General features: G+C 43.9%; 1 protein-coding gene across 1 annotated transcript; it reads left to right on the top strand.

Annotated features, from left to right (window-relative positions):
* Positions 1–13: 13 nt before the first annotated feature.
* On the top strand, positions 14–9,406 carry LOC308167916 (inverted formin-2-like; the record flags this gene model as incomplete). Its single annotated transcript, XM_080542393.1, has 3 exons — positions 14–27; positions 5,885–8,048; positions 9,359–9,406. 3 exons carry the CDS (start codon positions 14–16, stop codon positions 9,404–9,406), a joined length of 2,226 nt encoding a protein of 741 aa, XP_080398519.1.
* Between the last annotated feature and the right edge of the window lie 4,352 nt (positions 9,407–13,758).

Raw genomic sequence — 13,758 nt, forward strand, 5'->3', positions numbered from 1 at the left:
TAGTGGCTTTAAGATGGCACAGACAAGGCTCGTCTGAAAGTAAAACATCAAAATATCGAGGGCATTAGTTATAAGTTACCCCTAATGGGCCAGCATCAGGTGCAAATGAAAAGTAACATTATTTAAAAAAAAATATTGACATACGGTCACTGAGTACTGCAGAGTACTATTTTTGTTGCTTTAATAAAGGCTGGCAGTCTTTAATTTAACTGTTGTTGGTGTGGACTATATACTGGGGAGGTATTTGAATGAATGAATGAATGAATGGTCTTTATTGTCATTGCTACAGTACAGGTACCAAACAACGAAATTTAGGAGGGGTGGCTCCCCTGGTGTTAGGAAAAAAAAAAAAATATATATATATAATATTCAGGGGTCAAAAAATGTATACAAATATCGGATCGGTATCGGTATCGCCGATACCCGAAGCCCAGGTATCGGTATCGGTAGTGAAAAAGTGGGATCGGGACATCCCTAGCTAAAATGTTGTCAGCGTTCATGGACCAAATTGGATGTGTCGATCCATGGCGCTTCCAATTTCCTCACGATAAAAAATTCTCGTTTTTTTCACACGTCCACCATTCGTATAGCAGAATTGATTACTTCTTTATAGACAGAACACTACTTCCCTTTGTCAAAAACGTAGAATATTCAACCATAATTGAATCTGACCATGCCCCAGTACTATTGGATCTGTCCTTCCCACTTAACTACTCTGACCGCGCTCCATGGAGACTTGATACCACACTACTAACAGATAAAGAATTCTGCCAAATGATTTCAACTGCCATAGACAATTTCTTGGAAACCAATAGGGACGACACTGTTTCTCCCTCCCTGCTCTGGCAGACCCTTAAAGTAGTAATAAGGGGGGACATTATTGCATACACATCTAGGCTGAACAAAGCTAGGAGGCAAGAACAGGAGCAACTTCTCAACTCAATGATTGACATAGATCATCAATACTCTGACTCTCCCACCCCGGAGCTTTACAAAAATAAGCTGAATCTCAAAGCCAAATACGAGTTATTAACATCCGATAAGACAGAACGTATGCTGCTGAAATCACGAGGCTTTGTTTATGAGCATGGGGAAAAGGCTGGTAGAATGTTAGCGCATCAATTAAAATGTAAATCCTCTGACCAACAGATTCCACAAATTAAAAGAGAAAATGGGGAGCTTACAACTGACCCCCTCGAAATCAATGAGACTTTTAGGGCATTTTATTCCAAATTGTACACTTCTGAGGCACCCAATGATGATACCAATATGCAACATTTCTTCACAAATTTAAATGCCCCTGTTATCAACCCTGTTCATAAAGCAGAACTTGAACTACCCTTCCAAGACACCGACATTTATAATGCAATCACAGCTATGCAAAGTAGTAAGGCCCCGGGCCCTGATGGATACCCCATCGAATTCTACAAAAAATTCTCAACCAAATTAACTCCGCTCATCTTAGAAATGTTCAATGACTCAATGGATAATGAGGCCCTGCCACAGACGCTAACAGAGGCATTCATAACCCTTTTACCGAAACCAGGGAAAGACAGAACGGAGTGTGGTTCACATCGCCCCATCTCGCTGCTCAACAGCGATGTCAAGATATTAGCTAAAGCACTCGCCCGGCGTCTAGAGTCCGTCACAGACGAGGTGATCTCCCCTGATCAAACTGGCTTCATGCTGGGCCGCCACTCATTCTCTAACATCCGAAACCTTCTAAATGTCGTACATTCTCCTACGTCCGAGGAGGTACCTGAGGTGGTTCTCTCCCTGGATGCGGAGAAGGCTTTTGACAGAGTGGAGTGGGCGTACTTATTTGAATGTCTGAAAGCTTTTGGCTTTGGACCCACTTTTATTGCATGGATCAGACTACTATACTCATCTCCTAAGGCAGGGGTCGGCAATTAGGTTTGGCCTCGGGCCAATTTTTTTTTGAGCCACTAGATGGCGGGCCCGAACATAATCAAAGGCTAATTTAAGTAATTGATTGTTTTAAAATGTGACACGTTCTAATGCTTTGACTTTTCTTTCGACTGTACACATCGCTAGTCAACTAACACAGCTTGTTTTGTGAACCTGCTAACAATGTAAAGTAGTGTTCTAGTTAACTAGGTAGCTGTCCAATCCATTATGTTGCAGTATTTTGGCTTGATTAGCGAGTTTGTGTTGTGATTCTCAACAACGTTGAAACGTAGTTTCACACTTTTCCATATTTTTGAATAATAAATGTGTTGACTGACGATGTAGCGTAGCCTAACTTATTCTAATAATTATGTAACAGTTTCATTCTGATAATTATTCCCCCCTCCTCCCAGACAAGGTCACATTATTATTATTGGATTGGTTGTTTGCGTGCCGGGTGAAGTTAGCCAAACATTTAACCTGCTAGCAAGAGAAACATAATGTCACTCTCCAAAGGTCTAAAGAGGAAAGTTGACGGTGGAAACAGGGCATTTAAAGAGGAATGGACAGCGAACTATACGTTCATCCTACCTGGTTTCATCAATGCAAAGCCGTTGTGAGAGACATTTTCCGTGCTCACAATGTTCCCTTTCTATACGCGAGTCGTCCTTTTCGTCAATGAATGCGATAAAGACGCACGAGAGGAATCGATGGATGCATAAAAACCTTGAGAACTGCCTGTGGATTAAAGTGACGTCAATATCACCAGATATCAAGCAAATACTGACCGATGGGAGATGCTTTTTGTTTGCGCCGATTTTGTTTTCAATGTTTTTCAGAAAATTAAACAGAATTTGCGTTGTTACTGTTCATATGTGTGTTGCAGTCACATCAAACATTCAAACCACACACGGTATGTCGGCTATTTCAGCACCGTGACGCGTTGTCCACCTGCTTATGATTCACTCTGAGGGGTTCAGCGTCAGTGCGCTTCGGTGCACCTTGCTGCCTGATTGTCTGTCCCTGTGTCATTCACTCTCAACATGGATAAAAGTACAATAAGCATTATTCAGGTGGAGTTCGATTCTCTATTCGGACATTATAGGCGCTATATGTGGGACTGTCGGTCCGATATTATTATAAAAAAAATAAAAAAAATAAAAAATAAAAAGTGGATTCTCAAAATAATCTGCTGGGCCAAATATTATTGGTGACGGGCCAGCAATGGCCCACGGGCCGCCTATTGCCGACCCCTGTCCTAAGGCATCGGTAGTTACGAACGGGAAACGCTCCACATTTTTCTCATTGTCGAGAGGGACACGCCAGGGGTGCCCGCTGAGCCCACTCCTATTCTCATTCGCCATCGAACCTCTGTCTATCATGTTAAAATCTTCTCCAATAATAAATGGAATTTCTAGATGGGGGAAGGAACACAAGGTGGCGCTATATGCCGACGACTTACTGTTGTATGTATCTGAACCGGTGCAATGCATTTCCCATATAGTTCAGATGCTGCATAGATTTGGTAGCTTTTCGGGATACAAGATCAACCTCACTAAGAGCGAATGTTTTCCAGTGAACAACCTAGATCTCGCAATCCCACAATGTGACTTGCCCTTCCATTTGTCTAAATCTGGCTTCAAATATTTGGGAATTAATATTACACGGTCCTTCTCTAAACTACATGAAAAAAACTTCACGCCCCTTGTTAATAAATTAAAAGATGATTTACAGAAATGGAGGTCCATTAATTTATCACTGGCAGGGAAGATCAACTGTATTAAGCATTAAGATGAACGTTCTACCCCGATTCCTCTACCTTTTCCAATGTCTCCCTATATTCCTCCCAAAGTCCTTCTTCTCGTCCATAGATAAGTCCATATCATCTTTCATTTGGGGGGGGTAAAGTCCCTAGAATACAGAAAAGACTTCTACAGCGACATCGGTCCCAGGGCGGACTGGGCCTACCAAATTTGCTTTATTATCACTGGGCTGCCAATATTCAGAAAATCATATACTGGGTCCATTCACCACAGCCGTCTTGGTGCGAAATAGAAAATGAGTCATGTCTTTCAACATCCCTCTCCGCCTTGATTACCTCCAAACTCCCTCTATCTGCCCCACACTACACCTCTAACCCTGTTGTTGTTAATACATTACGAATATGGTCACAATTTCGACGCCACTTTGGTTTAAAAGATTTCTCCAACCTAGCCCCTATCTGCAATAACCACCTTTTTGTCCCCGCCAGAATAGACAATGCTTTCGCCTTATGGAAAAGACTCGGTCTCTCCAAATTTAAAGATCTCTATACTGAGGGCGTCTTCTCGACCTTTAATCACCTCTCTCAAAAATTCAACCTTCCCCGCTCAAGTTATTTTCGATACCTCCAGGTCCGACATTTCATTAAAAGTTTGGATCCAAACTTCCCAAATGCACCACAACCTTCTGCTATAGATGATATCCTCCAAATTCCTCCCAATCTAAAAGGCCTAATATCAAGTATTTACTCTAGCATATCATCCCTCGGAGACACTTCCCTCCACAAAATTAAAGAGAAATGGCAGGAGGAGCTAGGGGACGTAATACCCGATGACTCCTGGACTGAGGCTCTGACGAGAGTTAACGGGAGCACATCATGTGCTAGACTAGGCGTAATCCAATTTAAGGTCTTGCACCGAATTCACCTTTCCAAATCTAGGCTAGCCAGAATCTATCCTGACGTGGATGAGAATTGTAGCAGATGTCATAACGCTCCGGCAACGCTAACACACATGTTTTGGTCATGTCCCTTATTATTTGATTATTGGTCAGCAGTTTTCAGGACCCTCTCACAGGCACTAGATCTGAACCTGCAACCTAACGCCTACTCAGCTATCTTTGGCATAGCGCCAACTGACCAACAGATTATTAACAAGCATAAAGACATTGTGGCATTTGCCACTCTACTTGCTCGACGGAGGATTTTGCTTTGTTGGACATCCCCCAAACCACCGAATTCCTCCTTATGGTTGACTGACCTTATGCTTCACTTGAAACTTGAAAAGATTAAATATACACTTAGGGGGTCCAAAGACCGCTTTTATTTCACCTGGAACCCAATAATATCCTATTTCAACAAACTAAAAACCCTCCCTGACAATGCAAGTGCGCTGGATGCTGAGTGATGACATATGTTGTGAATCTATTTATCAGGATAAACCCCTAGAGATACATCATCTCGTTCTAGAGAGGGACATATTACAATCATAACAGACATGGTATCACAGACCAACACGACCATCTCATCTATCCTCACTTACAAATGAATTGCACTTTATTTCTCTTTATCTCTTTGATTACTTACCTGTACTGTCTTCATTACCTATCACCACTGTTATTATTATTATTATTATTTATTGTTGTTTATTTATATCCTTCGTCCTGGGATGCACCACTTGGGATTTTGTGGGGGGGGGGGGGGGGGGGGGGTTGGGACATGTTTGTGTTTTGTGTAAAAACAAACCAAAACTGAAAAGTATTATTTTTGTATATCTGTAACATCTCAATAAAAAGAAAGTAAAAAAAATATTTAAAAAAATAAAATAGAAACCATTAGACAAGGCGTTTTCAAGGCAAGCTCTTCTGTGTCAGGCAATTTAGAATGTTGAAGTTTTTCCAATTGTCCCATTGTGATGCAATAAGAAACTATTACAACATTTGCAACATTTGACAGTGCTACAAAAACACTGTGTGCATTGGCCATTGATATAATATAGAGATATTGAGATATTGAAAGTACTGGGATTCATCTTAATTATGTATTTTCCAGTTTTGGATATACTGCCAATGCTGAGGTAGGTGTGGGATGCATTAAATGCTAATCAAATGTTGGTGGAACAACAGTCACAGTCACTTTCTGTAAGATTTCCCAAACATCAATACCTATGTTGTGTGTGCGTGTGCGTGCATATGTGCATGTGTGTTTATGTAACAGGGAGACTGAGGACCTGGACCTGAACATCCAGTGTGAGGCCTTTGAGGATTCCATGGCCGAGGATGCGGAGGAGATGGAGAGGGTGTACGGAGGCATCGACATGAGCAGTCACCAGGAGGTCTTCACCTCCCTCCTCACCAAAGTGAGCAGCTCCCCAGCCTCTGTCCAGCTGCTGTCCATCCTGCAGGCTCTGCTGCTGGTGGCTCCAGGACGGGGAGACGTGTGGCTGACCCTGGAGGCCCTGGCTGTCCGTGCCACTCTGCTGGCCCACGACTCACAAATGGACTCCGCTGAACGTTTGATGGAGCGCCTGCTCTCTTCCAAGAGACAACAGATCTCAGCCAGTCCCAAGACCAAGACCACCAACAGGGCAATCCAGACAGACTTGCTCGGCAGCACAACCAACCAATCAGACATGGCTTCCGTAACTCCCCCTCCTCCCCCTCCTCCCCCTCCACTTCCTGCTGCTACCCCAAACCCTCCTCCTCCCCCACCCCCACCCCTGCCAGGCACCACTTATGGTGCACCCCCACCACCTCCTCCTTTACCTGGGATGCCACCTCCTCCTCCACCACCTCTACCAGGGATGGGGCAGGGAGGTCCACCTCCTCCCCCTCCCCTGCCTGGTATGGGCCCCCCACCTCCCCCTCCCCTGCCTGGTATGGGCCCCCCACCTCCCCCTCCCCTGCCTGGTATGGGCCCCCCTCCCCCACCACCCCCTCCCCCAGGTATTGGAGGAGGTATTATTGTGCCCCAGAACGCTCCTCTCCCCAAGGCCAGCCGCTGTCCCACACTGCGCATGAAGAAGCTCAACTGGCAGAAGCTGCCCTCCAGAGTGGTGTCTGAAAGCCAATCCATGTGGTCGTCAGTGCAGTCTGATTCCCTGGAACCTGACTACTCCAGCATTGAGGAGCTCTTCTGTCTGCCAGTGACTGACTCAAAGGCCAAAAGTACCAACACTACGGTCAAACGAGAGCCCAAAGAGATATCCTTCATTGATGCCAAGAAAAATCTAGATTTGAACATATTCTTGAAGCAGTTCAGATGCTCACATAAAGACTTTGTAGCTATGATCCAAAATGGGGACCGTTCCAAGTTTGACGTCGAGGTGCTGAAACAGATGCAGACGTTACTGCCGGAGAAACATGAGATTGAGAACCTCAAGTCATACCAAGGGGAGATAGAGAAGCTGGCCGGTGTGGATCGGTTCTACCTCGAGCTCCTATCAGTTTCATGCTACACCATGAGGATCGAGTGCATGCTTCTCTGTGAGGAGACCCCTTCTGTGTTAAAGATGCTGCAACCCAAAGCTGAGCTGCTGGACGCAGCCTGTGAGAGTTTGAAGGAGAGCACCCGCCTTCCAAGTTTCTGCAAGCTCATACTTGACATTGGAAACTTCCTCAACTATGGGAGTCACATAGGCAATGCAGATGGCTTCAAGATCAGCACCTTGCTGAAGCTCACAGATACCAAAGCCAACAAGTCCCGTATCACATTGCTCCATCACATCCTGGAGGAGGCGGAGAAAACCCATGCTGACTTGCTGAACCTTCCGGATGATCTAGAGATCTGTGAAAAGGCTGCTAGAATAAATGTGGATTCTATTCAGGCAGAGTCGAGCTCACTGGTCAAACGGTTGAAGGGTTCTGAGAAAAAAGTGTCCTCTTCTTCTCAGGAGGATATCAAGCAGCAGTATCTCACTGCTATGAAGGGGAACCTGGAGGCCTGTGAGAAGCTGCAGGAGCTCTTTGCCTCCATCAAAAAGAAGAAGGAAGAGCTAGCAGAGTATCTGTGTGAGGACACGTCCCGCCTCTCACTAGAGGAGCTGTTCAACACCATCAAGACCTTCAGAGGACTCTTCCTTAAAGCAATCAAGGAAAACCAGACCTGGAGAGAGCAGGCCATCAAGGCAGAGAAGAGGAAGAAACAGCAAGAGGAGGATGACGCCAAGAGACCGAGGGGGGAGAACGGAAAAATAATTCGTAAAGCCCCCCCAGTCCAGGAGGAGGGCTGCATCATGTTGGACCACCTGTTGGCTATGATGAAGGGCAATGCACTAAGGAAGACCACCAGGGCCCAGGCAGACAGGGGCAGCCTGCCCTCTAATGACAAGAAAAGGGATAGCACCCAGCCTGAACATGCCAAGCTTGAGCGATCATCAGCCGTAGATACCCAATATGGCATAGAAGTGGACAAGGTGGCATCAACCATTCAGCAAGGATCGCAGGACAGACTGCCACACACAGGGGAGTCCACATCAGGCCTTCCAACAGGACTCAAACTGGATTAATCAGAGACCATCGCCCCCCTCAATCCTGGATTGGATCCCCTGCTCAAGGAGGGATCTTCAGAGAGAGATGAGGGCATCAGTGGCGGCTCCTGCCAAATCTCTCAGGGGGGGCAATTGTTGCGTTGATGGTTAAGGTGACACGTTCAAGGGTAAATTCACCTAAATCAGCGGGCTTAAATAAATTGACTCTCACAGCCAAAAAATAAATAATAAAAATAAAAAAAAGCTCTTTGGTCTTGCCCATTGTGGAGAGGTTGGGGTCTGATTGATTGAGTGTGTGGAGTGTGTCTTTTATAAAGGTAACGAGTTCAAACTGGTGCAGTTAATACAGGTAATGAGTGGAGAATAGGAGGGCTTCTTAAAGAAAAACTAACAGGTCTGTGAGAGCTGGAATTATTACTGGTTGGTAGGTGATCAAATACTTATTTCATACAATAAAATGCAAATTAATTATTTAAAAGTCATACAATGTGATTTTCTGGATTTTTGTTTTAGATTCCGTCTCTCACAGTTGAAGTGTACCTATGATAAAAATTACAGACCTCTACATTCTTTCTAAGTGGGAAAACCTGCAAAATCAGCAGTGTATCAAATACTTGTTCTCCCCACTGTAGTTACCGAAATAAAACACAGATCAAAAGATTTAATGTACGATTCAAGTAGCCGATGTCCTTGACAACTGGTAAATGTGGTGGAGCAGGATTTAGCTTCTCTGAGGAGTTAAGTAGAGAGAGCAGCCTGTGGCTGTGGAAAGGATTGGGCTTAAATTGAGGATACACTAAAACGTGAAACTGACAAGCGCCAAAAAAGCTCCCCTGCCAGTTCCTGCCAACAGAGACTTGTTGAGACCAGCGTGCAGGGGGTTGGCACGGGTTCACACCGAGGCTGGTTGAGGCAGAAATCGAAGGACGTCGTGTGTTTTTATATTCCTCATTCGATTCCATGCATTACAATAAGCCTGTCCACCGATTTTCTACCTCCATGGTTGGAACCACGAGACTAGACACTACATGGTCATGGATGTGCCTAGGGACACAGCAAGCATGACCAGGGAAAGTTGTCTCCACAGGACCTGAAGCACAAAGCACCAATTCAGTTCAAGAAAAGAGAAAGAGTAGAGAAATGTATGCTTGTTACACAGAAAGTGTTAAAAAATAAAACTGACGTCATAATCTGCCCTCTAGGGCCAGCATCAGGTGCAGATCAAGCGTCAAGGGGGTTACTATCGTTGAACAGAGAATAGTGGCTTTAAGATGGCACAGACAAGGCTCGTCTGAAAGTAAAACATCAAAATATCGAGGGCATTAGTTATAAGTTACCCCTAATGGGCCAGCATCAGGTGCAAATGAAAAGTAACATTATTTTAAAAAAAATATTGACATACGGTCACTGAGTACTGCAGAGTACTATTTTTGTTGCTTTAATAAAGGCTGGCAGTCTTTAATTTAACTGTTGTTGGTGTGGACTATATACTGGGGAGGTATTTGAATGAATGAATGGTCTTTATTGTCATTGCTACAGTACAGGTACCAAACAACGAAATTTAGGAGGGGTGGCTCCCCTGGTGTTAGGAAGAAAAAAAAAATATATATATATATAATATTCAGGGGTCAAAAAATGTATACAAATATCGGATCGGTATCGGTATCGCCGATACCCGAAGCCCAGGTATCGGTATCGGTATCGGTAGTGAAAAAGTGGGATCGGGACATCCCTAGCTAAAATGTTGTCAGCGTTCATGGACCAAATTGGATGTGTCGATCCATGGCGCTTCCAATTTCCTCACGATAAAAAATTCTCGTTTTTTTCACACGTCCACCATTCGTATAGCAGAATTGATTACTTCTTTATAGACAGAACACTACTTCCCTTTGTCAAAAACGTAGAATATTCAACCATAATTGAATCTGACCATGCCCCAGTACTATTGGATCTGTCCTTCCCACTTAACTACTCTGACCGCGCTCCATGGAGACTTGATACCACACTACTAACAGATAAAGAATTCTGCCAAATGATTTCAACTGCCATAGACAATTTCTTGGAAACCAATAGGGACGACACTGTTTCTCCCTCCCTGCTCTGGCAGACCCTTAAAGTAGTAATAAGGGGGGACATTATTGCATACACATCTAGGCTGAACAAAGCTAGGAGGCAAGAACAGGAGCAACTTCTCAACTCAATGATTGACATAGATCATCAATACTCTGACTCTCCCACCCCGGAGCTTTACAAAAATAAGCTGAATCTCAAAGCCAAATACGAGTTATTAACATCCGATAAGACAGAACGTATGCTGCTGAAATCACGAGGCTTTGTTTATGAGCATGGGGAAAAGGCTGGTAGAATGTTAGCGCATCAATTAAAATGTAAATCCTCTGACCAACAGATTCCACAAATTAAAAGAGAAAATGGGGAGCTTACAACTGACCCCCTCGAAATCAATGAGACTTTTAGGGCATTTTATTCCAAATTGTACACTTCTGAGGCACCCAATGATGATACCAATATGCAACATTTCTTCACAAATTTAAATGCCCCTGTTATCAACCCTGTTCATAAAGCAGAACTTGAACTACCCTTCCAAGACACCGACATTTATAATGCAATCACAGCTATGCAAAGTAGTAAGGCCCCGGGCCCTGATGGATACCCCATCGAATTCTACAAAAAATTCTCAACCAAATTAACTCCGCTCATCTTAGAAATGTTCAATGACTCAATGGATAATGAGGCCCTGCCACAGACGCTAACAGAGGCATTCATAACCCTTTTACCGAAACCAGGGAAAGACAGAACGGAGTGTGGTTCACATCGCCCCATCTCGCTGCTCAACAGCGATGTCAAGATATTAGCTAAAGCACTCGCCCGGCGTCTAGAGTCCGTCACAGACGAGGTGATCTCCCCTGATCAAACTGGCTTCATGCTGGGCCGCCACTCATTCTCTAACATCCGAAACCTTCTAAATGTCGTACATTCTCCTACGTCCGAGGAGGTACCTGAGGTGGTTCTCTCCCTGGATGCGGAGAAGGCTTTTGACAGAGTGGAGTGGGCGTACTTATTTGAATGTCTGAAAGCTTTTGGCTTTGGACCCACTTTTATTGCATGGATCAGACTACTATACTCATCTCCTAAGGCAGGGGTCGGCAATTAGGTTTGGCCTCGGGCCAATTTTTTTTTGAGCCACTAGATGGCGGGCCCGAACATAATCAAAGGCTAATTTAAGTAATTGATTGTTTTAAAATGTGACACGTTCTAATGCTTTGACTTTTCTTTCGACTGTACACATCGCTAGTCAACTAACACAGCTTGTTTTGTGAACCTGCTAACAATGTAAAGTAGTGTTCTAGTTAACTAGGTAGCTGTCCAATCCATTATGTTGCAGTATTTTGGCTTGATTAGCGAGTTTGTGTTGTGATTCTCAACAACGTTGAAACGTAGTTTCACACTTTTCCATATTTTTGAATAATAAATGTGTGGACTGACGATGTAGCGTAGCCTAACTTATTCTAATAATTATGTAACAGTTTCATTCTGATAATTATTCCCCCCTCCTCCCAGACAAGGTCACATTATTATTATTGGATTGGTTGTTTGCGTGCCGGGTGAAGTTAGCCAAACATTTAACCTGCTAGCAAGAGAAACATAATGTCACTCTCCAAAGGTCTAAAGAGGAAAGTTGACGGTGGAAACAGGGCATTTAAAGAGGAATGGACAGCGAACTATACGTTCATCCTACCTGGTTTCATCAATGCAAAGCCGTTGTGAGAGACATTTTCCGTGCTCACAATGTTCCCTTTCTATACGCGAGTCGTCCTTTTCGTCAATGAATGCGATAAAGACGCACGAGAGGAATCGATGGATGCATAAAAACCTTGAGAACTGCCTGTGGATTAAAGTGACGTCAATATCACCAGATATCAAGCAAATACTGACCGATGGGAGATGCTTTTTGTTTGCGCCGATTTTGTTTTCAATGTTTTTCAGAAAATTAAACAGAATTTGCGTTGTTACTGTTCATATGTGTGTTGCAGTCACATATACGTAAACATTACGTTTGAATGGCTTACTGAGCTCGTGTTATTTTGTTCAAACCACACACGGTATGTCGGCTATTTCAGCACCGTGACGCGTTGTCCACCTGCTTATGATTCACTCTGAGGGGTTCAGCGTCAGTGCGCTTCGGTGCACCTTGCTGCCTGATTGTCTGTCCCTGTGTCATTCACTCTCAACATGGATAAAAGTACAATAAGCATTATTCAGGTGGAGTTCGATTCTCTATTCGGACATTATAGGCGCTATATGTGGGACTGTCGGTCCGATATTATTATAAAAAAATAAAAAAAATTAAAAATAAAAAGTGGATTCTCAAAATAATCTGCTGGGCCAAATATTATTGGTGACGGGCCAGCAATGGCCCACGGGCCGCCTATTGCCGACCCCTGTCCTAAGGCATCGGTAGTTACGAACTGGAAACGCTCCACATTTTTCTCATTGTCGAGAGGGACACGCCAGGGGTGCCCGCTGAGCCCACTCCTATTCTCATTCGCCATCGAACCTCTGTCTATCATGTTAAAATCTTCTCCAATAATAAATGGAATTTCTAGATGGGGGAAGGAACACAAGGTGGCGCTATATGCCGACGACTTACTGTTGTATGTATCTGAACCGGTGCAATGCATTTCCCATATAGTTCAGATGCTGCATAGATTTGGTAGCTTTTCAGGATACAAGATCAACCTCACTAAGAGCGAATGTTTTCCAGTGAACAACCTAGATCTCGCAATCCCACAATGTGACTTGCCCTTCCATTTGTCTAAATCTGGCTTCAAATATTTGGGAATTAATATTACACGGTCCTTCTCTAAACTACATGAAAAAAACTTCACGCCCCTTGTTAATAAATTAAAAGATGATTTACAGAAATGGAGGTCCATTAATTTATCACTGGCAGGGAAGATCAACTGTATTAAGCATTAAGATGAACGTTCTACCCCGATTCCTCTACCTTTTCCAATGTCTCCCTATATTCCTCCCAAAGTCCTTCTTCTCGTCCATAGATAAGTCCATATCATCTTTCATTTGGGGGGGGTAAAGTCCCTAGAATACAGAAAAGACTTCTACAGCGACATCGGTCCCAGGGCGGACTGGGCCTACCAAATTTGCTTTATTATCACTGGGCTGCCAATATTCAGAAAATCATATACTGGGTCCATTCACCACAGCCGTCTTGGTGCGAAATAGAAAATGAGTCATGTCTTTCAACATCCCTCTCCGCCTTGATTACCTCCAAACTCCCTCTATCTGCCCCACACTACACCTCTAACCCTGTTGTTGTTAATACATTACGAATATGGTCACAATTTCGACGCCACTTTGGTTTAAAAGATTTCTCCAACCTAGCCCCTATCTGCAATAACCACCTTTTTGTCCCCGCCAGAATAGACAATGCTTTCGCCTTATGGAAAAGACTCGGTCTCTCCAAATTTAAAGATCTCTATACTGAGGGCGTCTTCTCGACCTTTAATCACCTCTCTCAAAAATTCAACCTTCCCCGCTCAAGTTATTTTCGATACCTCCAGGT

This window comes from Nansenia antarctica (assembly GCF_963989245.1).
Source record: "Nansenia antarctica genome assembly, chromosome: 11".
NCBI lineage: Eukaryota > Metazoa > Chordata > Actinopteri > Argentiniformes > Microstomatidae > Nansenia > Nansenia antarctica.